The sequence below is a fragment of the Varanus komodoensis genome, unplaced genomic scaffold, assembly GCF_004798865.1.
Source record: "Varanus komodoensis strain SLA01 unplaced genomic scaffold, ASM479886v1 scaffold199, whole genome shotgun sequence".
Classification (NCBI taxonomy): domain Eukaryota; kingdom Metazoa; phylum Chordata; class Lepidosauria; order Squamata; family Varanidae; genus Varanus; species Varanus komodoensis.
Genome location: NW_025335566.1, coordinates 102056 through 130020, shown reverse-complemented (window position 1 = coordinate 130020; position 27965 = coordinate 102056). Strand labels below are relative to the sequence as shown.

At 49.1% G+C, this 27965-nt stretch overlaps 1 protein-coding gene across 1 annotated transcript in view; it reads right to left on the bottom strand.

The window, feature by feature from the left end:
• Window positions 1-3793: 3793 nt before the first annotated feature.
• The window catches only part of LOC123022487 (H-2 class II histocompatibility antigen, E-S beta chain-like), a 65248-nt gene continuing 41076 nt past the window's right edge, over window positions 3794-27965 (bottom strand). The window contains exons 5-8 of the mRNA XM_044428186.1: window positions 23341-23622; window positions 22758-22871; window positions 4592-4615; window positions 3794-3894 (exon numbers count right to left, since the gene is read on the bottom strand). Coding sequence (XP_044284121.1) covers window positions 3881-3894; window positions 4592-4615; window positions 22758-22871; window positions 23341-23622 — 434 coding nt within the window. The 3' untranslated portion in view covers window positions 3794-3880. The remainder of the gene's footprint in view (window positions 3895-4591; window positions 4616-22757; window positions 22872-23340; window positions 23623-27965) is intronic.

Here is a 27965-nt window from a genome sequence, read left to right as displayed (position 1 = left end):
CCACCTAGGCCCACACCCAGTGCTTCAGTGACTCCATCCAGCCACCTCCACCTCTGCCATCCCCTTCTCCTTTTGCCGTCAATTGTTCCCAGCATCAGGCTTTTCTCCAGGGAGTCCTTCCTTCTCATTAGGTGGCCAAAGTATTTGAGCTCCATCTTCAGGATCTGACCTTCTAGAGAGAAGTCAGGGTTGATCTCCTCTAGGACTGACCAGTTTGATCACCTTGCAGTCCAAGGGACTCGCAGGAGTCTTTCTGGCACCACAGTCCAAAGGCCTCAGTTGTTCCTTCTCCTCAGATGGCCAGAGTATCTGAGCTTCATCTTCCATATCTGACCTTCTACAGAGCAGTCAGGGTTGACCTCCTCTAAGACTGACTGGTTTTATCTAAAATTGACTGGTTTGAGCTTCATTGAGCTCCATCTTCAGGACCTGGCCTTTTCAAGAGCAGTCAGGGTTGATCTCCTCCAGGACTGACCGGTTGTATCACCTTGTGGTCCAAGGGACTCGCTGGAGTCTCCTCCAGCACCACAATCCAAAGGCCTCAATCCTTCGGTGCTCAGCCTTCCTTATGGTCCAGCTCCCACAAGCATACATTGCAATCTCAACCATACATATCCTACACTGTTTTAACTATATTATTGTTATCAAGCACAGAATCCCTAGAAGCCAACCTGAGAAGAAACCTAACAATTTAGGTCACCACAGCCATATAAAACTTCCTGTCACAGGAAAGGGGGTGGGGGGAGAGAAATATGAGGGCAAGAGGAATCAGGTGTAACCCCCTGATGACAAGTCAGCAGAAACTCGAAGAGAAGGGCCAAGGGCTCTCCAACCCAGTTTAAGTCTCCATAAAAGTAGCAAAATGTGTCAGGGTGGTGGAAACTGTTGAGAGATAAACTGTGGGCATGAGGGGAAGGAAGTCCTTGGAAGAAGAATGGATTCTTTGAAGAAGGCGCCAAAAGGGGTTGATTATTACTGTACTGATGTATCAAACATGAATCTGGAACTCTGTTTCTGACATAGAGTTCATAATGTATGCTTTCCCATCTTGCATTGGGCGGCCCCCCCTTGATCTCCCCTTGTTCTATAGCGCACTAGAACCAAGCTTGTTTGGCTCAGAGGCTCGTCTCCAGGATCTATCTGGACGTGGGTCTGGGGGAAACTCAGGCTGACTGTTCCTAGTTGCCCAGTTTCAGTCCAGTAACAGTTTGAATCATAGAATCACAGAATAGAAGAGCCGGAAGGGGCCCTGAAGGCCATCGGGTTCAACTTGCTGCTGCTGTTGCAGGACACCCAGTCACAACATCCCACTCAGAGGGCTGCTCGGTTTCTTTCTGAATGCCTCCAGTGAGAGAGAGCCTCCACCTCTCCAGGCAGCTGGTCCCACTGCCGTGTTGCTCTGACCATGAAGAAACTTTTCCCGATGTCCAGCCTGGATCTGGGTTGCCACAACTTGAACCGATTCTTCCGTGTCCTGCACTCTGGTCTCAGAAAAAGAGATCTCAACCTTCTTATTTGTGACAGCCTTTGAGGGATTTTTAAAGGATCTCATGTCCTCCTCAGTCTTCTCTTCTCAAGACTGAACATGTCCAGTTACCTCAGTCTCCCCTCAGAGGGCAGTGTTTCCATCTCTGGATCATTTTTGTTGCCCTCCTATGGACCCTTTCTTATTTCCCTGCATCTTTCTTCAATCTTGTAGCCCAGAACTGGACACAGCATTCCAGGTGAGGTATGGCAAGTAAGGAGTATAGAGGAACTACTACTACTCGCGATTTGGAAGTAATACTTCTGGTAATGCATCCCAATCTCATTGTTTCAACATGCTGTGAGCCTCCAGAGAGCCTGATGGCTAATGGGGCAGCATACAAGTTACATACTTACATAAATTAATAAACAAAAAAGTCATTACAAGAGCTCAGCCAATCCTTCAGGGTCTGGCTGCGGGGCCTTTGTGACCTCACAGACCCGCTCGGCCAATGGCGCAAGAGGGCTTGCTCACCTGTGCAGCGGCCACTTCAAAGGAAACACACAGCTGTCCAGGAGGTGACTGATCACGGGTGGGTCAAGAGGGATGAAGGACGGAGGGGTGAACGGGAAGGAGGAGTTTGTGAAACGCCACACCTTGGCCAGGTTAGTTCCTCAACTCACTTGCCTTTGAGTAGCCTATCCCAGAGGCTTTCCCCAGCCTGGCCTTCAGTTGGCCAAAGCTGGCCCTCTTGAAGTCCCAGCTTCTAGTGCTCGACCTGCTGCATGTCCCCATTCCCCTGATCTCAAAGCAAAGGATGGAGTGATCACTCGCATCCAGAACTCCCCTAATCTGTACCTCATCTATCAGCTCCTCCCTGTTAGTCAAGACCAAGTCAAGGATGTTCCCCCCTCCCATCACCTCTGGGACCCTCTGTGCGACAAACCCTCCCTCTATAGCTTCTAGGAAGCAATGTGACCTGGCTGTCACCACTGAGTGAGTCTTTCAACTAATATCCAGGAGACTGAAAACTTCCAGAATTCCTGTATCCCTCCCCCACAATATCCTTAGAATCTGATCAGTCAGGACATCTTCCTGCTTAATCGCATACTTCTAGCATTGGTGTACGTGCATCTCAACTCCTTCCCACAGATCCCTTTCCTTGGGTCCCTTCCTCCTGTGTTCCCTGATACCAGCCCCCTCTTTGTTGCAGTACCGCCAGCCCCTGCAGTGCCTCCAACACCCTGAACCCAAACCCTTATCCTCTCCCCTCACTTGCTCCATCAGGAAAAGTTTCGGGGGTCCATAAGCCACCCCTCTGGTGGTGATAACCGTGTGATGTGCCCGAGAAACACATGTGAGGGGACGCTCTTGTGTCCCTTTCACGATTTCCCTGCCAAGTCGTGGACAAAAGCCCCCGACCACCGGCCCTTCTCTGCCTCGCTCACCTGTGCAGCCTCTTCCAGAGTGAACATGCTTGTATTCCAGGTGTGCAATTCGCATGCAGCATATTAACCTGTGCAAGAGGCCACACGGAAGGACTGTGACCCCTTTGGGCCAAGCAACCCCAGGGCCAAGCAGATCTGCTCCCAGGGCAAGGAAAGCTTTGTGCCCCCTTGCCCTGCCCAGTTGCACTTGTGTCCCATCTCCCCTTGGCACCTGCAGCCTCCCCATCCCCATTTGCTGGTGAGGACAGAGGACCCAAGAAGGACTACCCTCCCCATCGGCTCCCCCCCCCCCCGAGTTGCAGCCACCCACCTCCAGCACTGAGCAGCAGCCACTCTGGGCTGTCTCAGGCTCGAGAGACTGTTGTGGGTGGAGTCCAGACCTTCGGCATGCCCAGCAGGGGCTCTACCACCGTGGTACAGCCCCTCTCTAAACAGAACATCCTTCAGTTGTTCATGTCAACCAACTACTTTTCTCCATTCAGGCAAGAACAGAATTTATTGGTGCCAAGTCAGCCTGCAAGTGTGAGCGAAGCTTTCAGAGCTCCAAGCCCCGAAATTGCAGCAGCTCCGGGAAAAGTAGAAGCGGGCCAGGAGCAACTCTCATCACTGCCCCATCAGGGGGTGTCCATGGGGTGCTGCGGGTGCGGAAGGGAATGTGGCTTCTCCCAGCTCTTAATCAGAAAGGAGGGACTCCGCAGGATGAGTCCCAACCAAGCCACACTGTTCTGAGTGCCTGGCAGGATGAGTCCCATCCCATCAACTCCCACCCACCCAAGCAAAAGTGGACAAAAGATCCGGAAAAGCCAGATGGTCCTTGCAGGAGCAGCTTCAGCTGCAGTTCTCCTCCTCGTGCCAACCTGCAGCTTCCCAGCCCCTCCGCCTACACATCTCACAAGGACAGAATAGAAAAACTGAGCTCCAGCAGGAAGAATTGAAGTATCTTCTTTTCCGCCTGTGCTCTGGAGGACTAGCCGATGAGCGCTGCAGGGAAAGGGGTGGGAAAGGAGACAGGGAAATTGCAGGGGGAAATAAAAACAGGAGAAGGAAAATCCATGCTTAGAAAAGGCAGGAAGGAAACAGGGTGGGGGCTGCTGACTTGTCTGGGGGCTTTTCTGCCCAGTCCTCTCCCCTTGCAGCCCCTCAAGCCACCCCCAGCCTGAAGGCCCTCCAGGAGAGCTTGTGAATGCAGCCAGAGGAGGGGGGAAGCTGCCCACTCACACCCCACTCTGGGATCTGCTGCTGCCCCCCAAAGCCACCCTATTCCACAGAGAGACCCCAGAGGGAAGCTCAGGAAGAGCCTTTCTGCAGGATTCAGCCTGTCACTTGAGGGCTCAATCTGGAGGGTGTGACTGGAGCAGAGCAAAAACAAGAAGGGTGGAGCAGATCAGTTCCTGCCAGAGCAAAGTCTGACTGTGCTTCTCCTCCTTGTCTGAGCATTACAAAAAAAAAAAAAAAAACCTCCCCTCTTCACTTGTCATTTTGTTTGCAGCTGAGGCTGCTTTCCCACCCTTGCCCCTGACTGAATCCCCCCACAAAGCCAGACATATCGCTGCAAACATTAAAAAGTGCCCACAGACACCAGGGGAGCTCCCTTCAGACATGCATCCTGCATTCTCGACAAGCTTCTTTGGAGGAACAGGACAGAAATGGAGACAACCGACTGGGGAGGAGGCCGTACCTGCAGGTTGCTGGACGGGAGACGCTGGGGAGAGAGAGGGAGAGAGGGAGGGAGGGAGTTTAATGCATGGAGGGAGGGGCTGATTCCTGAGCACCAAAGCAACACCCTCCTCTCCTGGAGCAGGATCAGCTCCTCAAAGCAACAGCTGCCGAAGTCTTTCCATGGCTCAGCCCAAATCCCCCATTTTTGCAAAATACAAACTGCCTTCCCAGGAAAGCTGCTGGACCAAGATGGTCACTGATTTGGAGGGGGGATATAAGCCATGCCCCTTCAGAGGCCTTCTGGTCTTTGGGGAGACAGGAGGGCAGTGCAGCTGGGGACCCCCCCCTCCTGTATCCCTCGATGCCCCCAGGAACCTGCCTTAGATAAAGATCCCCCATCTCAAATCTTAATTAGATATGATTTAAACTATTGGAGTTTTCTCTTTGAATGAGAAAGGCTTGGGAATATAACTAAAAGGAAAAGAATTTTCCCTTTGCATTCAAAGGGCTGGATCTGCCCCCCAAGTTCCTCAGGTGAACTCCAATGCCCCCTTTACCTTTCTTGCTCCTCAGGTAGCAGGAGAGCCCCATGGCCACAAAGACCATACCCAGCAGGGCCCCCACGACCCCCGTCCACAATTTGATCCTGGCAGACGTGGACGTCCGCGGCTCTGAGGAGAGAGGAGGGGAGACTTGCGTGGGAGCCGGATCAGGGCCAGGTTTATCGTCACAGCCCCAGGGACTGTCAGGGGAGCCCATTCCATGCACTACATGAGCGGAATGTGACCTTCCAGCCCCACAGCAGATCTCTCGGGCACGGCCCCTGTCTGAGAGAACCAAATGGTTGAGTTCTTGGTTCTGTCCCTCCCGGGCTCGGCAGTCCCAGACTGGAAAATTGTTAGGAGGCAAGTGGGGGGCTGGATGCAGCTCCAGACTTAACATAAAGGGGGGAAGTGGGGCTGCTGTCCTCTTCTTGGGGGGAGACCTTTAGCCACCCCTGATCTCCACTGCTCCCTCCAAAGAGGCCACCCTTCCCCCTGTCCACCTCAAGCCCCTCCTTTCCTTCCCCCAAAACCACCCACAGAGCCATCCAGTTCCAGGAGTGCCCCACAGAGGGAAGGGGAGGAGGGCCGTACCCCACTGCACAGTGATGGGCGTCTGCAGGCTGGCATGCTCCACCTGGCAGGCATAGACATCTCCGCGCTGGGGGGTGTCCTCCAGCATCACCTGGGTCTGGTACGTCCAGTCCCCGTTGTGCAGCTCCTCCCCATAGAAGACCCCCTCCGTCGCCCGTCGCCCGTTCTTCAGCCAGCGGACCTCAATCTCCCCGGGGTAGAAGCTGGCCGTGGTGCAGAGCAGCAGGGAGCGGGGGGAGAGGGGGTCATCCTTGGTGGGGGAGATGGTGACCTCAGGCTGGACTGGGATGAGAGGAGGGGAAGTGTGAGAGATGCGAGGAGTGCGAGTGGGGAGGGAAGAGGAAGAGTGGAGAGGAATGGGGAAGAGGAGGGGGACCCCCGGGGCAGAGCGAGGGGTGGAGTCCAGTGAGGGGGAGACATGAAACTGTAACCTTTGAACCTGGGTTAATCCCATGAAGCTGATGTGTGGGAGGTTCAGGACAGATAAAGGAAATCCTGTGGTTAAATTGTGGGATTTGCTGCCACCAGGATGGTTTAAAGGGGACTTGATGGATTCATGAGGGAGGCGGCTCTCAGGGGCGACTAGCCTTGCGGGTCACGTGCCCCCTCCTCCCCCAGAGGCAGCTCGGCTGCATTCCCCAGTTGCTGCGGAGCTTGGCCTGGAGGGCGTCTCATCCCCATCATGCTGGAGGGCCCTATTGGCCCCATTTGCATGGAGGGCTGGACTGGGTGGACCTTTGACTGGATCCACAGTGGCTCTTCTTCTGTTCTTGCCAGGCCTTTGGACAGGAATGGGGGTCAGTCCTGCACTTGGGGGGCTGTCATAGGGCCTGTGGGGAGGTGGTGTGAAGGGTAGGGCTTGATCTGCCCTTGTTGAGGGAGGAGGCACCAGAAACTGTGGAACACTGAAAGAGGCCCCACTTCCAGGCCCCATCTCTACCCCTGCTTTGATCTCTTGAGTGGATTGGGGGAGAAAGGAACACCAATTCTCTCAGGGATGTTCATGGAAAATGAATTCAGATTAATAGAAGTACAATATAAATGGAGCAAGGAATGAAAGGAACTCAGTGCCTGGAGTGTATTACTGACTATCCAGTCAAGGAAAAGATGAAGATGGAACTTTTGGCAGGAAAATTGTCAGCATTTCAAGGAGGTGTGATGTCCTCTTTATGGGGCATTTCAATTTCCCTGGAAAGGAGTCTGAGATGGGTGGGAATCAAAAAAGGAAATTCAAAAGGCACAATCACAAGCAATTCTGACAAAAAAAAGAGGGTAGAAGGCAAAGGAAGAAGCCCATGTGGGTTTAAAGGTGGTCTGAAAACAAAACAGGACATGCACAGGAAGTAGGAGGAAGGAGGGATCGTGGAGGAGGGGAAGGGCTAGAAGACTGGAGAAGGGCTAATGTCCATATCTTCAAGATAGCGAAAAAAAGATGAGCCTGGGAAATTCAGCCCAGTCGATCGAAATCAATCCTGGGAAAATTCCCTGGGAGGGACAGGAAGAAACTTGCTTCTTACCTCTTTTTTGCCAAAATCCTCTAGAAATGAAATGAAAATGCATCAACGTCTTTTCAGTGGACTGGTTCAAATATGGGGCGACCACAAATCCACCTGCCAGAGGGGGCACCTCGGGGGTGGTTGAGGGGCGGGTCCCCTCTGGGATCAGTCTTGGGGATCCTGAGGATCGCCGCTTAGTTGGGGGGGGGACCGAGGGAGGACAGGCGAGGAAGGGCTCCCCCCCAGAGACTCACCTCTCCTGCCCACCATGCGCCCAGCCACAGCTGCATGGAAGTTGTACCGGCAGCGGTCCACCCCAGCCCGCCTGTCCTGCAGCACCTTCTTGTTCCAGTCTGTGGCGATGGGCTCCCCCAGCAGCATCACGGCCATGAACCTGCCCACGGCGCTGTCGAAGAGCAGGAACTCCATCCGGTCATAGATGTACCACTGCAGGAAGCGCACCTGCTCCTGCCCCGTTGTGTTGGAGAAGCGGCACTCGCCCTTGCTTTGGACCAGGAACCGCCGAGGGGCTGTAGGGGGAAGAGAGACCCCCCCCCACCAGGCTGTGCTAATGAGCAGCATCAGAGGGCCAATCACTGTGTAGAACGGCGCCTGTGCCCACCTCTCTGGACCCGCAGTCAATCGGAGGGCAGCACCTGCCTCCACCAGCCGCGATGGCTCCTGCCCAACATGCACAGCCTCCCCCCCCCGTCTGCTCCCAACAGCCCTGCAAGGAAGGCTGAGCGGTGGGGCAGCGGCTGGCCCAGAGTCACCCAGGGAGCTCCATGCTTGAGCCAGAATGGAAACCCGGGTTGCCAGAATCCCAGCCTGGCACTGTAACCACTGCACCACATAGCCTCCCCGACAAGGGTACCCCATAAAGCTGACTGTAGGGATTCAGGACAGGTCAAAGGAGGGAGTTAACCTGAAAGATTCCCCTCCCCAGGAGGAAGAGGGGGCTTGAAAGTGGATCAGATGAATTCAGGCTTGAGCAGAAAGCTATCCCAAACTGCTAGTCCTCATGGCTCCATGCTACCCTCAGTGCACCAGGAATACCAGCTGCTGGGAAACATGGGTGCTGTACAGTTTGTGGGTTTCCCAGGGGAGGAGACCTGGAGTCTTGGTCTCAATTAACTCTCCCCTCTGCCCCCCGCTGAGCCAACATCTTGAGTCTTCTCTTCATGCCTTTCTGGCACCCTTTCCAGGTTAGGAGTCCTGGTTTCCATGAACTCCCCCCTCAAACACACTGGCTGATCCAACAAGTGAAAATTTCTTCTCTTTGTGCCTTTCCATCAGCCTTCCCAACGGGCTTCCCTCTCAATCTGTTGGATTGTAATGCACACCACACTCTACCAGACAGACATTCAACAGTGTCCCGTGGTCTCCCGGTGGGAAAAGATGGCAAACAGACTTGTCCTTTCCTTCTTTTGGGGGATCTTCCATGTAGCGAAATGATGCTCATTCTGCGTATGCTCAGAGGGCCAAGTGGAGGAAGGCAGGTGGAAGTGCAGGTACCCTGAGGCAGGGTCCCTGGAAGGGGCCGGCAAGGCGCAGGAGCTGAGCCACAGTCTCCAGGTGAAGCTGCACCGCTAAGGCAGCGTGGCAAGGCGGGAGAGCGCAGGGGCCAAGCGCAGCCCGGGGCAGGCGGGGAGCAGGCGCTGGGCCGTCCCTCAGCTGGCCGGAGGGCAGAGAGTCAGGATGTGGCTCAGACAAGATGCAGGCACTCCTCAAATGGACCCCTGCATCACTGGGGCCCGTTCCGGGGGGAGAGCTGTCCCTTCCGTCCTTTTTCCCTGGGCTCCCAGACGGAGCTGATCAGGAGGCAGGGAGCTCCTGCAGGGCCCTGAGACCGATCCGGCGACCACGGCGGTGTCCTGGTTCCACCTCCAGAGCAGCCCTGATCCCGAATGCTGGTCAAATTTCTGGATGACCCCCAATGGGGTGGGGGAGGGAATTCCCTGGAAGACAGAAACAGAAAGGGAACTTAATCAGTTGAAGCATGGGCTGAAAAGAGCAGGATGAAATGGAGCATGGACAGGTTCCTCACTGTCTGGGTAGTACGACAGGAGAACCAACTCTCTGGGGATCTGGGGGGCTCTCCCACACTGGGGCCCACAAGAGGCGGCTGGCCAGCCCTCTGAGAGGGGCACTTCCCTGGGGATCCTGCCTGGGGCAGAGGCTGGGTCTGATGGCCCACCAGGCCCCTTCCGGCACTCCCATTGTCTGATTCTCTGTTCGCGGCTCCCTGGCAGGAGGCAACAGTGGCTTAAATGACTCCTGGCGAAAGTGGAAGAAGAAAGCGGGAAAGCAGAACTGCAGCTGAATATGAAGGAAACTACAATCACAACAACACAACAACAACATTAATGCCGACAATGAACACCTGAAATTAACAATTTGACTTCCTTGGCTGAGTCATCCCCACTCCATCCAGGCCTTCTGTGAGAGGATGTGCAGCTGCCTCCCAGGGGCCAGGCCCTCCTGGTATCTAAAGGAACGCTTGTGTTGATACATGCCCTCCCTCCCCTTGAGATCGGCAGAGGAGGCCCTTCTCTGGGAATGATATTAGGAGGGTGAGTACCTGGAGGAGGGTTTTCTCTGCGGTGGCACCCCATCTATGGAATGCGCTCCCCAGAGAGATTTGCCTGGTGCCATTGCTATTTGTTTTTCAGTGCCAGGCCAAGACCTTTTTATTTAAAACTTATTTTAATTGTTAATTTATTATGGTATTTATAGGATTTTAAATTTTTAAGTCAAGATGCTACCGGGCTTTTAAATCTCTAATTGTATTATTTATATGTTTTAATTATGCTGTGAGCTGCCCCGAGCTTTGTTGCAATGGGGGAGGCATAGAAAAGTTTTAAATAAATAAATAGGGGCTGGCTCCACACTGTCCCCCTCTGGGATCCCCCCTGCTTCCCCTTCAGCAGCCTCTTTGTGTACCTGCATGCCTGACTCACCTGCATTCCTGCACCCCTGTGCAGCCAGCTCTTGGCTGTCTTGCTAGGTTAGGCAGGGTGGGAGACTCAGGATCCTCCAGACTGCGCTGGACCGCACCTCCCATCATGCTGGCCATGGCGGAGAGGGAGCTGAAGTCCAACAATGCCTCCAAGATGGCGCCTCATGCCACTCTCCAGAACAAAATGGATCCTCTTGGAGAACCTGTCAGGGTCATTCCAAGAAACCAGAGAAGATGCCTGAGGCACTGCAGCCACTCCATTCTCCAGGTGGAGGAAGTCTCTCCTCCTGAGAAGCATCCAACCAGAAGAATGACCATCTGTTTTGGAGTGGTACAGTCCTGCCACAAATTGATCACCACAGGGAGCTTCAGATGGATGTTCTCCTTTGGCATGATAGGGGGACGGGAATAGCACATGCTGTGGAACTGAGGTCTTTGTATTGTGGTGCTGGAGAAGACTCCTGTGAGTCCTTTGGACTGCAAGGAGAACAAACGAGTCAGTCTTAGAGGAGATCAACCCTGATGGCTCTTTAGAAGGCCAGATACTGAAGATGAAGTGCAAATGCTTTGGCCACCTAAAGAGAAGGTAGGACTCCCTGGAGAAGAGCCTGATGCTGGGAACGACTGATGGCAAAAGAAGTACGGGGTGGCAGAGGATGAGGTGGCTGGATGGAGTAACTGAAGCAGTCAGCGTGAGCTTAAGTGGACTCCAGGGGATGGTGGAGGACAGGAAGACCTGGAGGAGTGTTGTCCATGGAGTTGTGATGGGTCAGACACAACTTTGCAACTAAACAATCAAATTTATTATTCACTCTCCCTTCTGAAAGAGCCATCTCTAAAGGAAGGGAAGGGATGGCAATCATAGCAGGGCCTTCTAGGGGGCTGCCCCACCTTTGGAGGGGGCTTTCTAGGGAGGTCCACCAGGCACAATCACCCCTTCGCTTCAGTGCCAGTGAAAGGCTGCCCTTTTCCACAGAATTTTGAGCCCCAATTTTAATCACTGTTTGTTTTAAGATATCCAGGACAACAAGCAGGGGGGTTTGGTTACTAGGAATCATCATGTTTCACCTTGCATTTTATTGCTGTATGCCGCTTAGAGTCCCATCCTGTCATTCGGGGGAAACAAATAAAATTAGCATTTATTCATTTCTGTTTCTCTGAAAGGACATGCAGTGTGGGGCAGCTGCAGGTGACTGTTACTGCAGCCCGTCCTCCTTTGGTGGCCTCTACGGTGCTGCTTTCCATGTCAAAGTGATCCCCAACATCCAGCACCAGCAGGTATGAATGGGGTGTCCGAGGGTCTCTCCTGCCAGCAGATTAGCTCTACGAAAGGGGCCCAGGCTAATTTGTCACCCCAGTCTGCCAGAACTGCCATGGCACCCTCTGTCCTAACATGCCACTTGGCAGGTCTGTGGGAGCGTGGCCAGTGGCTGGACCTGGTGGTGCACCGGGCTGGAAAATTCCACCCAAGGAGAGACCCCAGGCGAGTGCTATTCAGCCTCAGATGCACCCTACTGTCCTGTCCTGGTGGGGGTTCATTTCCGCCCGCAGGTCTGGCCATGAGGGGATGCTGCTCCTTCAGCTTCTGTGCAGGAAGTGCACGGTCCAGGAAACATGCACACAGCCAGGGTAGGGTAAAGTCAGAAATGAGTCAACAGGACTCATTAAGAGAATAGGAGGAGAAACCCAGCGACCAAGATTGGACCAGAGGGGGAGAGGAGACACCGGGCAACACATCAAAAAACCACAAGAAGTTCCTTCTGGTGCTCACGAGGGCCCCAGTGGCTGTGTAAGAGGAAGTGAGCACTTTTGTGATGAGCAGAGCTGCCCTTCTGGTGCTTAGCCAGCAGAGGGGGCCCTGCATCTGCCTCCAAGGGGCTTCTCAAAAGACAGGAATGTTGCTGTGTGGTTGGGAACTGATCGTGGACCTGTGGAGACCGAGAGAAGGCTGCCTCGAGCCCGAGTCCCTGGGAATACGCAAGGCAGAGATAAGGAAGATGACAACGATGATGTCTGGGCACAGAAAGATGACAGATGTCTTTGCCTCCCCTCTCTCCTCCATCCTCCCAAGGCTATTGCAGGGACCCCCACAGGAGCAGTGGGATTCCCAAGCACACTGCTGTGTGTGTGTCGGAGCTTCTCCCAGAGCCCGGGAGCCAAAACCAGCAATCTGGCCACGTTTGGCACAAAATGAATTCGCTGAGCATCTTTAGGGCAGGGGAGGGGGCTGCTGCTGGTGGCTTGGCCTATTTCCTATTGGCACCCAAACGCCCTTTCCTTCCCCCTGTGGCTGCTCATCTCGATGGCCAGGAAAGAAATGGCCCCCTGGAGGAAATGCAGGGCGCACCGCACAACGTGGCAAGGATCACTGCGCCAATTGCAAGCTTTGGGCACGTGCATGTGCCTCGAGGTGGGAAGCCCAAAGAAGGTCGTCCATTTGATTTTGATCAGTATATTCTCCTTCGTGTTCAGGTCAGGTCTCCGCACAACAATGTGGCACTTAGGGGGAAGGTGCAGCCCAACAGTCCAGAGCCAGAGGCCAAGATGGAGAAGAGCTGCACGGCCACAATGTACTTGCCCCTGGTGCTCAGGTAACTGGGCACGAAGGACACCCAGACACTGCAGAAGAGCAGCATGCTGAAGGTGATCAGCTTGGCCTCATTGAAGGCCCCAGGCAGCTTTCTTGCCAGGAAGGCCACCATGAAGCAGACTGCTGCCAGGAAGCCCAGGTAGCCGAGAGTGGCATAGAACATGGCCACGAAGCCTTCGTTGCACTGCTGGATGATCTTCCCAGCCTGGTAGTGCATGTCGGAGTGCAGGAAGGGGGTAGAGGTGGCCAGCAAGTTGGTGCAGAGGAGGCAGACTTACGGTTGGCATCATGGCGAGACGGCTGTGAAGAACAGGGCTTCCTGTAATCACGTCGGTATTTGTTCGACAGTGAGCTGCCAGAGGCTCATCTAAGCCCTGTCAGGGCAGGGAATAGAAGCCTGAGCATACTTCTGGGCAGTGTGGGGCGGCGGCTCTACATTTTCTGGGAGCAACTCGGGTTTTTTTCAATCGAACCACACAGGGCAGAGAACAGCTCCCTGCAAGCCATAGACGAGTGGATATAGCACAGAATAACAGCTTGGAGTTCATCGGACCTGCTGGGTGAGCATTTCTACCTTTTCAATACTACCCATGAAAGAACTGAAGTGGATATTAATTGGGACAAAGAAGAAAGAAAAGCCCCCTCAACAGAGGGAGGAATTCCCCCTCCCCCCATGGAGTCCAAGTGGCGATTAATCTAGGGGAGAGGAACTGGATTTTTTTTTTTTTAAGTATGAGACTGGAAAGAAAGATTTCTTTTTTCTAGCCACCCCAAGGGCAAAGAATGAGATAAAAAACTATTGTGGATTAAATGATAGAAGGACAAATCTTTCCCTACGTTTGATGATCGGCCATTTAAGATCTAAGTTTCAGTTTTCTTTTGTGACATTATATAAAGAGTTATAAAGACAAAATAACTCTTTGCTGCCATCATGTGGCTATTGGATTTATAACATGTCTCCTTCCTTTTTTTTTTTTCCCCTCTTTTCTTTTTTGTTGTTGTTGCCTTGTAATTATTGGCAAAAAAGCCTACTATCATCATGAAAAAAATACACTCTTCCTCTTCTTTGGCACCTGTATCAGCTGCTCAGAATCCAACTCACCAGTATAAAGCTGCAGATGCCAAAAAATATCAAAAAGATCTACAAATGACTCTCTTGGTGATACAAACATCTTTAACAGCTATGCAAGCATCCCAAGAGGCTGTGCAAAATGCTGGATCAAAATTTAGTTTAGAACAGAGGGATATTATGACAGAAGAGAGGAACATGTCAACTTCACAGAAAAACATGTCAATTGAGCAGAAAAACATCACAAATGAACAAAGAGAACATCTTGACAAACTGGATAGCTCCGTTACGGAGGTATCAACTCAACTGGTGGATGTTCGACTTAAATCTGAACAGAATACACAAAAAATACAACAAGCACATGAAAATATTGAAACAGTAGCTAACGAAACACAATTAATAAAGCAAACAAACAAGTCACTATGGGATTCACTTGCTATATTAGAGATGGAGAAGGCATCTAATTATCTGAGATTCCAGAATATACCCAAAGGAAAGAATGAGGACCTACAGGAATTAATGATCACCATGTTGGCAGAGTCATTGGATTTGGGATACGAAGAGGTAAATGCAGCAATCGACCTTGTTTACATGGTGAATTCAACGTATGCCAGGATACATAAACTTCTGAGGGAAGTCCATGTTAAATTGGCAGAAAGGTCTATAAGAGACAATGTTTTGAGGGCCGTACGTGATAAACCTTTAAAGGTGGATGATCATCATGAAGTGACTGTTTTGAAACAAATACCATGGAGGATTAGAGAAGGTCAAAAGAAATATTTATTCCTTACCACAAAGCTGACTAAGAAAGAGATCATGTTTAGGTGGCTAATGCCAGAAGGAATATTTTTTACCTGGAACTCTACAAGATATAAGCTGGACTTGATCTTTAAGGCACATGAGTTTTATGAAAAATTCAGAAGTACATTTGAAGAGGAAGAATCGGGTGCCCCAAAAGAAGGAGGGAAAGGTGCTGAACCAATGGAACTAACAACATACCACTCTGAAGAAGGAGAAATAGTGAATACAGACTTACAGCAAGAGGGACAGACAATGAAACCAAAGGAAAAGAAAAAAAGGTAGAAGTGTAAAGGCAAAGAATAAGTAGATAATTTTATTAAATATGGCTCTTAAAAAGGAAGGGAAAATTGAATTGTTCTCCTTAATGTTAATGGACTAAATGGATCATCTAAGAGAAGTTCTTTTGCTCAACTTCAAAAACGAAAGTTAGACATAATTTGTCTACAAGAAACACATATTAAGAAACAATGTGTTAAACTTCTAGAATGTTTAAAACTGGGAAAATTGTTCATATCTTCTGCATCACAAAAGAAAAGAGGTTTAGCACTGTATGTTAAAGAAAAATCGGACCCTAAATATATTCTTTCTGATGAGGATGGTAGGATCTTGATGGTAGAAATTACAATTAAACTTAAAAAGGTGCTCTTAGTGGCAATATATGCACCAAATGACCATCAGGAAACTTTTTATCAAAAACTACATATGTTACTTTTACAAGTGGACTATCAGTCTATGTGTGTAGTGGGCGATTTTAATGCAATTGTGAATAAGGGAATCAATTACAAGAGTGAAAGTAAGGGGAAAAAGGGTAGGAGGAGGCTTCCAAAGTCTTGTTCCAACTTGATTGAAGAACTCAGATTGATAGATGCCTGGAGGCATAAAAACCCTACTTCTGCCAATTATTCTTTTTATTCAAACAGACACAGGTCATGGTCTAGAATTGATATGGTTTGGACAACTCCTGACTTAGTTCCAGATTTGATAGAAGCTGAAATGGAGACAAATGTCTGGGCAGATCATAATCCTGTATTGATATCATTGAAAGGAGCTGCAAGGACGCCCAGGCAGAGTCTAGATAAAGCATTACTAAAAGATTAAAAAATTAGTGAAGAGATAAGCAAAGAAATGCAAATATTCTTTCAAATAAACAAAGCAGAAGAAACTTCTTTACAGAATGTCTGGGATACAGCTAAAGCCTATGTCAGGGGACTGATAATAACCTACTCAGCAAAAATAAAGAAAAAGAAAAAGCAAGAGCGAGCAACATTAGTAGAAGAACTGAGGAAACGGGAAAAAGAACTGCAGGAGGATCCAACAAAAAGAAATCTTAGGGTCCAAATGAATACTTTAAAGCACAAATTGAATCTCTCAGATACAAATGAACTTATTAAGCAAATGAAACTGGCTAAACAGAATTTTTTTGAAAATGCTAATAAACCGGGGAGATGGCTAGCATATAAAGTAAAAAAAGAAAGAGAGAAGAGACTGTTTTCGAAACTGAAAGATGGAGAAGGATGACTACAGGTACAAAATATACGAATTAGGAAAATAGCTGAAGATGTTTTGGCAAGGTTATACCGGAAAGAAGAGATTTTGATTGAGAAGGTAAAAGAATACATTCGAAAGGGAGGCTTACAAAACTACCAGAAAAGTATCAAAAATTATTGAATCAAGAAGTAACAACTATGGAAATAACAGAAGCAATTATGCAACAAAAGAATGATAAAACCCCTGGTCCGGATGGACTACCAGCTGAATTTTACAAATCTTTTGAGGGAGTTTTTGCTACATTTCTTAAAGATATATGTAATGAAGCATTGTTAAATGCTAAAATTCCAGACACTTGGACAGAGGCAAATATCACATTAATACCGAAAGAAGATACGGACTTAAAACAGATTCAAAATTACAGACCTATATCATTACTAAATGTGGACTATAAAATTTTTGCCTCTATATTGGCAGAAAGGTTGAAGAAGTTTTTAATAGACTTTATTCATCCAGACCAAATGGTTTCCTGCCTAAAAGACAGATGAAGAACAACCTGAGGACTATCTTGGATTTTCTAGAGTACTATGAGACACACACAGAAAAATCAATGGCCCTACTGTTTTTGGATGCCCAGAAAGCCTTTGATAATGTTAATTGGCAATTCATGAAGCAACAGATGGCTCAAATGGAGTTTGGGGGAAAATTCATGAATGCGATATCAAGCAACTATCAATCGGCCAGAATTTTAATTAATGGAGAACTTACAAGGGCTATAGAGATACAAAAGGGTACAAGGCAAGAATGCCCGTTGTCACCCCTATTGTTCATTCTGACTTTATTTATTTATTTATTTATTAAAACTTTTTTATGCCACCCCATTCGCCGAAGCCTCGGGGCGGCTTACAACAAAAAGTTAAAATAACATTTTAAAATATATACAGTAAAATACAAATATATAATTTAAAACATACAATATAAAACAAGCCGCCCTGGCCAAATAAAATTCAATAATATTAACATTTAAAATACTGCTTAAATAAAAAGGTCTTCGCCTGGCGCCGATAAACAAATAACGACGGCGCCAGGCGGACCTCTCTGGGGAGCGCATTCCATAACTTAGGCACCACTGCTGAGAAAGCCCTCATCCGAGTAACCACCCTCCTAATTTCCTTCACTGAGGGCTCCTGGAGGAGGGCCTCTCCAGCTGATCTCAGGGGGCGGCTGGTCATATATGGACGTAAGCGCTCCTTCAGGTAACCAGGACCCAAGCCGTTTAGGGCTTTATAGGTCATCACCAACACCTTGAATTGGGCCCGGACTTCAATGGGAAGCCAGTGAAGCTGCCGGAGAACTGGAGTCATGTGAACACAACGCCCAGTCCCCGTCAGCAGCCTGGCAGCTCTATTTTGCACCAATTGAAGTGTTCGGACCGTCTTCAAGGGTAGCCCCACGTAGAGCACGTTGCAGAAGTCTAGGCGGGAAGTCACCAGCGCGTGTGTCACCGTCGCCAGGCAGTCGTATTCCAGGTAGGGGCGCAGCTGATGAATCAGCCGAAGCTGGAGGAAAGCGCTCCTCGCCGCTGCTGTTACCTGAGCTTCCAGTGAAAGCTCCGGGTCGGGGAGCACTCCCAAGCTGTGGACCTTGTCCCTAAGAGGGAGTGCAACCCCGTTCAGGACAAGGTTCAATTCACCCTCTCCGAAGCCCGATCCGCCAACCAACAGGACCTCCGTCTTGTCTGGATTGAGCTTCAGTTTAGAGGTCTTGAATAGAAATGTCAGGGATGACAAGAACATTAAAGGTACTAAAATTAGGGATGAAAATTATAAATTGCAAGCATTCGCAGATGATTTGGTTTTTATAATAGAGGAACCTTTTGTAACAATCCCTAAATTTTACAATGGATTGAAGAATATGGTGAGGTTACGGGGATGAAAATAAACAAAGAAAAAAAGAAACTTTTAGTTAAAAATCTTACGCAAGATCAGAAAAAAAGACTCCAAGAACAAGTGGACTTGCAGATTGTTAAAAAGGTCAAATACTTGGGAATCTATCTTACAGCTAAATGCACAACTTTGAAAGAAGACAATTATGATAAATTATTGAAGGATATTAAAGGTGATCTGGAAAAATGGGCCAATTTACAATTGTCTTTGATGGGAAGAATAGCACTTGTTAAAATGAATATATTACCTAAACTTCTGTATTTGTTCCAAATGATTCCTGTAAAAATTGATAAAAAATTCTTTGATGACCTATATTTTCAAATTTCGAGATTTATCTGGAGAAAAAAGAAACCAAGTATTAAATTAAAAATGCTTCAGGAAACCAAAAAGAAAGGGGGTTTTGGTCTTCCCGATTGGATGTTGTACTATCAAGCGTCTGTTTTAACTTGGCTAAAAGAATGGATAACTTTGCGAAATAAGAGAAATTTATATCTTGAAGGTCATGATTTGCAAATGGGTTGGCATGCTTATATGTGGGACGAGAAGGTTAAGTCTCATGGGACTTTTTTAAGTCACTTTATGAGAAGATTGTTAATGTCAGTGTGGGAAAAGTTACAGTAAAAATTGTATAATAAATTACCAAGATGGCTTTCACCTATGGAAGCTTTTGCGTATCCAAATGTATTGAATTTTGAAGGGATCATAAGATATGATGATATTTTGGATAAGGATGGAGGTCTGAAACTAGATCAAGAATTACAAGAACAGGGACTTAATTTCTCTTGGTGGTATAAGGTGCAGATGCAATCAAGATATGCTAAAGACTGGAAAATATGGGGGTTTTATAAAGACCTAACAGCCTTTGATCAAGTGATGCTGAAAACAGATGAGAAAATGATTAAAAGAATGTATGAGTTCTTACTTGGCAGGAAAATGAAAGGGGAACAGGTTAAGGGAACTATGATAACATGGGCACAAAATTTTGGATATAATATTGAATTAGAAAAGTGGCAAAAGCTATGGGAGAGAAATATTAAAGTAACTTTAGCAACTTTGTATAAAGAAAATTTATATAAAATGTTTTACAGATGGTATTTGTCACCAAGTTGATTACCTAAGATGTTTCCAAATATGTCAAACGGATGTTGGAAATGTAAACATGATGTGGGTACTTCTTATCATATGTGGTAGACCTGTGAATATGTGAAAAAGTATTGGATTAAAATACATAAATGGCTCGAGGAAATGCTACAAAAGCCCTTAGCTTTTAAACCTGAAATTTTCCTGTTAGGCATTATACCGGAAAATATTAGCAAACAAGAAATGTATTTGATGCTACATTTAATCACAGTGGCGAGGACTGTGCTAGTTCAATACTGGAAGAGTGAGGAACTACCCACAGAGGAACTTATTTTAAAAAAGATTCTGGACTATGTAGAAATGGACAGGTTGACTCTATTACAGAAGGAGAAAGAAGATACTGACTTCTATCAAACTTGGGACCTTTTTTATGATTGGCTGGAGAAACGGGACTTGACTTAGATTTAAAGATGTGTTTAAATTTTTATAAATCAATTTGAATATGATTGTAGAATGTTAAAAAGATATGTTATAGGGGGCTGACCCAGTATGTCTGATGTATTTGATGATTTATTTTTTTAGTTTTTAGTTTAAAATCTTAATAAAAATCTTTATTAAAAAATAAAAAAAGGAATGCATCTGGATCCATTTGACTCCAGGGGTGGACCATCGCATTAGGACCTGTACCCTTCCAGTGGGAGAGATCAGCCCCAAGCTCAATCCTCACACAGGAAGTGGTCTGACCATGACAAAGGAGTTCAGGTCAAATTTCTCACTTCCTGTGCACCCACTTCCTGGCCTGTTGAGAAAACCAGGTCTAGTATGTGACCTCATTCATGGGTTGGGCTGGTGACATGTTGAGGCAGCCCCAAGGCTGCCATGGAAGCCATGAAGTCCTGAACTGCCCTGGGCAGAACCCCCTTGCGTGGAGGTTGAAGTCCCCCAGGACCAACATCCTGGGGGTCCTCAACACCCAGTCTGAGTTGAATTCTATCAGATCAGGCAGGGAGTCTGCTGGGCAGGAGGGTGCCCAGTACACCTGCAGAGTCCCTAATCTGTCTCAACAGCCCAATACCAGGTACACACACTCTAGGCCTGGTTCCAAAGGAACAGGAAGCCTCAGGAGGGAAATAGAGGCTCGGTAAACCAGGGCAACCCCCCTCCCCTCCCCTGTGTGTGTGGCCGGTGTTGCACCATTTAAACGGGGGGGGGGGATGTGTGAAGGAGACTTCTCCCCCTTCTCCCACCCAGGTCTCAGTAATACATGCCTGGTTTGCCCCTCATCTAAGATCAAATCATGTCTAAGGGATTTTTATTATGGACAGACCTGACGTTTAACAGCAACACCGTCAAGCCTGAGGGCCAGAAGATGTTTCTACCAGGAACCTTCTGGTTGGGAGAATAACCAGAAGAGGAGACAGGTATCTTCTCCTATAATGGCCTGTTAGACCCTCCCAACACCATACCTTCCCCTGCTCATCACCACTGCAGAGATGGCACCCATGCACTCCCAAGGTAAAGCCATCCCAAATTAAAACCAGAAAATATAACACGGTTGTCCAAAAAAAGCAAAAGGCTCCATTGCTCTCCCAAGGGGAACCCTCCACCAGAGCTCGGCTGGAGAGGGGGGTGCGGGGCAAGGGCAGCCCTCAGGTTGGAGACGCTGCTCGGGATGGAACCCAGGACCTTTTGGCCTGCCAAGCAGGGGTTCTACCACAGAGGTACAGCCCCTCTCCAAGCACAGCATTTTTCATTTCTCTTGCCGTCTTCATGACATCAAATGACAGTTTCTGATTATTTTCCATTCAGGCATGAAAAGAATTTATTGGCGCTCCATCAAATAGCAGCAAACTCAGCCTGCAAGTGTAAGTGAAGCTTTCAGAACGGAAGCGCTGGAATTTCCACGGCTCTGGGGAAAGAGGAAGCTGGCCAGGAGCAACTCTCACCACGGCCCCACCAGGGGGTCATCTGTGGAGTACTGCGGGTGAGAAAGGGAACATGGCCCCTCTCAGCCCTTAATCAGAAACCTGGGACCTGGGAGGATGAGTCCCAACTGAGCCAAATGGTCTGGCTCTTCAGCCAAAATCCAGAACAGATGGGCAAGCGTATTCCCGCCACCTGGTAGGATGAGTCCCACCCAATCACCCCCCTCCCACCCAAGCAAAAGCAGGCAAAAAATCGGGAAACACCAGCTGGTCTTTGCAGGAGAGGCTTCAGCTGCAGTTCTCCTCCTCGTGCCACTCTGCAGCTTCCAGCCCCTTCACCTTCGCATCTCCCAAGGACTGAATACAAAAGCTGAGCTCCAGCAGGAAGTATTGAAGTATCTTCTTTTCCGCCTGTGCCCTGGAGGACTAGCCTACGAGTGCTGCAGGGAAGGGGTGGGAAAGGAGATATAGAAATTGCAGTGGGGATTAGAAACAGGAGAAGGAAAATCCATGCTTGGAAAGTGCAGGAAGGAAAGAAGATGGGGGCTGCTGACTTATTTGAGGGCTTTTCTGATCAGCCCTGCTCCCCTTGCAGCCCCTCAAGCCACACCCATGCTGATGGCCCTTCAGGACAGCCAGTGAATACAGCCAGAGGACGGGGGTAACTGCACACTCACACCCCACCCCTGGGATCTTCTGCGGCCCCACAAAGCCAACCTATTCTACTGAGTGACCCAAAAGAGAGGCTCAGGAAGACCCACTCTGCAGGTCTCAGCCTGGGCATTTAGGGTGCAATTTGGGGGGTGTGACAGGAGCAGAACAAAAGCAAGAAGAGGGGCAGGCCAGTCCATGCCGGGGCAGTCTGGCTGCACTTCTCCGGGTCTGAGCATTGCAAAAAATTCCTCATCACTGACCTTTCAGTTTGCAGTTCAGCCTCTTTTCCACCCTCACCCCTGACTGCAGGCCCACCCTCAAAGCCAGACATATCTCTGCAAACGTGCACAAAGTGCCCCAATACACCGGGGGGGGGGCTCCTTCAGACACGCGTCCCCCACTGGACAAGGATCTGTGGAACGGCAGGAGAGAAATGAGGACCAGCGACTGGGGAGGTGGCAGGAGAGGCCGTACCTGCAGGTTACAGGGCGGGAGACGCTGGAGAGAGAGAGAGACAGAGACAGAGACAGAGACAGAGAGAGAGAGAGAGAGAGAGAGAGAGAGAGAGAGAGAAGATGAAAGAGAGTTTAATGCATGGTGGTGAGGCTCATTCCTCAGAACCACAGCGACATCCTTCCCTACTGGACCTGGAACCGCTCCTGAAACCAAAAAACTGACAAAGTCTTTCCTTGGCTCAGCCAAATCCACCATTTTTGCAATACACAAACTGCCTTCCCAAGAAACCTGCTGTACTGAGAAGGCCAATGATTTCAAAGGGGAATTCCAAGCAAAGCCACTCACAGAGGTCTCCTGGTCTTCAGGGAGAGAGAGGGCAGTGCCGCTGGGGACCCCCCTCCAGTGTTCCTCGACACCCCCTGGAACCTGCCTTGGACTTGGGGAAGGCCCAACTTCTGGAGTCAAGAGTCACCCCACCTTCATAGAAAGGAAACCAAACTGAATCCAGCAGCACCTCTGAGAGGGCTGGAGATGCATCTCCTTCCCTGGGCCTGCCCCCCAAGGTGCCCTCCAGTGCCCCCTTACCTTTCTTGCTCCTCAGGTAGAGGGAGAGCCCCACGGCCAGATAGACCATGCCCAGCAGGGCCCCAGTGACCCCTGTCCACACTTTGCTCCTGGCAGACGCGGAAGTCCGTCGCTCTGAGGAAAGAAAAGGGGAGACTCATGTGAGAGTCAGATCGGGGCCAGGCTTGGCCTCTTGTCCACAGGTACTGACTGGGGGCCCCAGTCCATGCGCAGCAGATGGGGATGGGGACTTTCCAGCCCCACAGCTGATATCTGGGGCTCTGGCTCAGTCTGTGAGGTCTGCATGGCTGAGTTGGTTTTTCCGTCCCTCATGAGCAGGGAAGTCCCAGACTGGGGTATTGTGAGAGGCAAGTGGGGTGCTGGATGTAGCCCCAGGATAAACAGAAAGGAGGAAAGTGTGGCTGCTGATTTCTCTTCCTGGCAGGAGAGCGTCAGCCACACCCTGATCTCCGTTGCTCCCTCCAAAGAATCCACCCTTCCCCTGCCCAGCTTAGCTCCCTCCTTTCCTTCCCCCAATCTGCCCACTGACCCAGCCAGTTCCCAGGAGTGCCCCCTCAGAGGGAAGGGGGGAGGAGGGCCGTACCCCACCGCACGATGAGGGGTGTCTTCAGGCTGGCGTGCTCCACCTGGCAGGCGTAGACGTCTCCACGCTGGGGCGTGTCCTCCAGCATCACCTGGATCTGGTATGTCCAGTCCCCGTTGTGCAACTCCTCTCCATATAAGACCCCCTCTGTTGCCCTTCGCCCGTTCTTCAGCCAGTGGATCTTGATCTCCCGGGGATAGAAACTGGCCGCGGTGCAGAGCAGCAGTGTGCGGGGGGAGAGGGGGTCGTCCTTGGTGGGGGAGACGGTGACCACGGGCTTGACTGGGGAAGAGGAGGGGGATGTGTGAGACACAAGAGGAGGGTGTGTGAGGATGCAATAGCAGAGAGGGATGGGGAAGAGGAGGGGGACTCCTGGGGCAGACTGAGGCCAGCACCTTTGATGTGGAGACTGATTGGGAGACAGTCCTTTTCCCCCCTCTCCCATAACAAACAAAACTGGGATCATCCCATGAAGTTGATGTGGGGAGTGGTAGAGCCTGTGGGAAGCTGGTGTGAAGGGTGAGGGCTTGACCTGCACTTTTTGAGGTAGGGGGGCACCAGAAAATGCTGAGCACAAAAACAGGGAGCAGGAGAGGAAGACCTACTTCCAGCCACTTTCTCTGCCCCCCTTTCCAAGACCCCATATTTCTCCCTCAAGCAACCATTCCTTCCTCCGTCCTGCCCCCACTTTGGTCTCTAGTATGGGTTGGGGGCTTTCTGCCTCCTCTGACCATCCCATTTTCGAGGAGAAATAAAGGTCACTTCTCCCAGGAATGTAAACGTAAAATCAATCTAGATAAATAAAAGTAAAATACAAATGGAGCTGGGAAGAAAAGGAAATATAGAAAAATAGAAACAGAGCCAGTCAAAAGGGGCCTCTGGGGCATCTAGTCTGACCACCGGTTCCAGCCGGTTTTGCTCACGACATGCCCACCATGTGCATGTCCAGCCTATCTTCATGGCATCTTGTGGAAGCCCATCTCATTTCCTCAGTGTCCCAACTGTCAGGAAGTGCTTCCTGGCATCTAAATGGAACCTTAGTTCCCTGAGCTTGGCTCCCTTGGAATGTGTCCTGCCTTCCTATACAGGGAATAACAGGTCCCTACCCATCTCATGTGACATCCCCTCCCATACCTGTATGTCGCCAACATATCCCATCTGAGTCTCCTCTTCTGCAGGCTGAAGAGACACAGTTCCCTCAGTCTTGCCTCATATGGCATCCCCTGCAAACTGGCCACAAACCTTGTGGCCTTAGGCTGCACTGACTCCAACATGGCTATATCCTTCCTGCAATGAGGGGACCAAAACTGAGCACAATACCTCAGTTGTGGAAGCACCAGAGTCGCATAGAGTGGCAGTAATAACCCTCTTGATCTAGAAGCCACACTTCTGGCTATGCAACCAAGGGTGGCGTTCGCCCTCTTGGCCACCGCATCACACGGCTGACTCATGTTCAGCCTGCAGGCAACCAGCACCCCGAGGTCCCTTTCACAAGTGCTGCTCTCCAGCCACTTGTCCCCTAACCTGTATTTATGACACCCATTCCTATGCCCCAAGTGCAAGACCTTGCACTTGTCCACATGGAACACCATCCTGTTGTCTTCTGCCCACTTCCATAGGCTGTCCAGATCCTTTTAAAGCTGGAGTACCTGCTCCTCAGTTGTGGCCACTGCCCCAGTGTTAGTATCATCTGTGAATTTGATCAGCAGACTGTTCACCCCCTTCTCCCATGTCATTTATGAAAAGTTTAAACAGGATCGGCCCCAGCAAAGAGCCCTGGGGGACTGCGCTTGTTACTGGTCGCCATCCCGATGATTCCCCACTAATGGTTACCCTCTGCTTTCGGTCAGTCAACCATGCCCTAATCCACCGGACAGTGCTTTGGTGTATCCCAAAACTCCTCAGTTTCTCCACCAGGATATCATGGGGCACTTTGTCAAAGGCCTTGCTGAATTACAGGTATACCACAACCACTGCATCCCCTCCATCTAGCCATCTCAAAACCTTGTCATAGAATTCCACAAGGTTTGTCTGGCAGAACCTGTTCTTATGGAAGCTGTGTTGTGTGGCTGCCAGCCTCCCTTCCCTATCCAGCATCACCAGATCTCTCCCTATTATGAGCCTTTCCATTGTTTTTCCTACAGTGGACGTAAGGCTAACGTTAAGGCTGCAGTAGCCTTCATAGTCAATAAAAGTGTAGGAAATGCAGTACTGGGATACAATCTCCAAAATGACAGAAAGATCTCATTTCGAATCCAAGGCAAACCATTCAACATCACAGTAGTCCAAGTCTATGCCCCACCACTGGTGCTGAAGAGGCTGAAGTTGACCGGTTCTACGAAGGCCTACAACACCTTCAAGAATTAACTCCCAGAAATGATGTCCTTCTCATCATGGGGTATTGGAATACTGAAGTAGGAAGCCAAAAGATAACCGGAATAACAGGCATGTTTGGGCTTGGAGTACAAAATGAAGCAGGGCACAGGCAGGTAGAATTTTGCCAAGAGAACACGCTGGTCATAGCAAACATTCTTTTCCAACAACACAAGAGACATCTCTGCACATGGGCATCACCAGATGGTCAACCCAGAAATCAGACTGACTATGTGCTCTGCAGCCAAAGATGGAGAAGCTCTATTCAGTCAGTAAAAACTAGACCAGAAGCCGACTGTGGCTCAGATCATGAGCTTCCTGTTGCAAAATTTAGGCTTAAATTGAAGAAAGTAGGGAAAAGCACTAGGCCACTCATGCATGACCTAAATTCATCATATACTGATGAATATACAATAGAGGTGACAAAGAGATTTAAGGAATTAGATCTGATAGAGTGCCTGAAGAACTATAGAAGGAGGTTCACAACATTGTACAAGAGGCAGCAACTAAAACAATCCCAAAGAAAAAGAAATGCAAGACATAAAAATGGCTGTCTGAGGAAGCTTTACAAATAGCTGAGGAAAGAAGGGAAGCCAAAGGCAACAGAGAAAGAGAAAGATACACCCAATTGAATGCAGAATTCCAGAGAAAAGCTGGAAGAGATAAGAATGCCTTTTTCGATGAACAGTGCAAAAAATAGCAGAAAACAATAGCACAGGGAGGACCAGAGATCTCTTGAAGAAAATTGGAGATATGAAGGGAACGTTTCATGCAAAGATGGGCATGAATAAGGATCAAAATGGCAGGGACCTAACAGAGGCAGAAGAGATTAAGAAGCAGTGGCAAGATTACACAGAAGAACTGTACAAGAAAGAGCTTAACATCCCTGATAAGCACAATGGGGTGGTCACTGACCTGGAACCAGACATCCTGGACTGTGAAGTCAAATGAGCCTGAGGAAGTCTCAGCAACAACAAAGCTAGTGGAGGTGACAGCATTCCAGCTGAGCTGTTCATAATCCTAAAAGATGATGCAAGTAAAAGTGCTATGCTCAATATGCCAGCAAATTTTGATAACACAACAGTGGCCACAGGATTGGAAAAGGTCAGTTTGCATTCCCATCCCAAAGAAGAGAAATGCCAAAGAATGTTCCAACTACCACACCATTGCACTCATTTCACATTCTAGCAAAGTGATGATCAAAATCCTACAAGCTGGGCTCCAGCTGGATGTGGACTGAGAACTACCAGAAGTACAGGCAGGATTTCAAACAGGCAGAGGAACTAGAGATCAAATTGCCAACATACGCTGGACCATAGAGAAAGCTAGAGAGCTCCAGAAAAACATCTCATTCTGCTTCTTTTACTATGCTAAAGCCTTTGATTGTGTGGATCACAACAAATTGTGGAAAGTTCTTAAAGAGATGTGAGTACCAGACCATCTTATTTGTCTCTTGAGAAACCTATATGCTGGTCAAGAAGCAACAGTTAGAACTGGGCATGGAACCACTGATTGGTTCAAAATTGAGCAAGAAGTTTGCCAAGGCTGTATACTGTCCCCCTGCCTGTTTAACGTATATGCAGAGCAGATCATGAGAAAGGCGGGGCTAGATGAATCACCAGATAGAATCAAGATTGCTGGGAGAAATATCAACAACCTCAGATTTGCAGATGACACCACTCTCATGGCAGAAAGTGAAGAGGAAATAAAGAGCCTCTTGATGCGGGTGAAGGAGGATAGTGCAATAGTTGGCTTGAAACTCAACATTAAGAAAACTAAGATCATGGCATATGGTCCTCTCACTTCCTGACAAATAGATGGGGAAGAAATGGAGGTAGTGACAGATTCTATTTTCCTGGGCGCCAAGATCACCGCAGATAGGGACTGCAGCCAAGAAATTAAAAGATGCTTGCTCCTGGGGAGGAAAGCTATGGCAAATCTAGACAGCATACAAAAAAGCAGAGACATCACCCTGCCAACAAAAGTGTGTAAAGTCAAGGCTATGGTTTTCCCAGTTGCAATATATGGCTGTGAAAGGTGGACCATAAGGAAGGCTGAGTGTCGAAGAACTGAGGCCTTTGAATTGTGGTGCTGGAGGAGACTCTTGAGAGTCCCCTGGACCGTAAGTCGATCAAACCTGTCAGTCCTAGAGGAGATCAACCCTGCCTGCTCTTTAGATGGCCAGATCCTGAAGATGAAACTCAAATACTTTGGCCACCAAATGAGAAGGAAGGACTCCCTGGAGAAGAGTC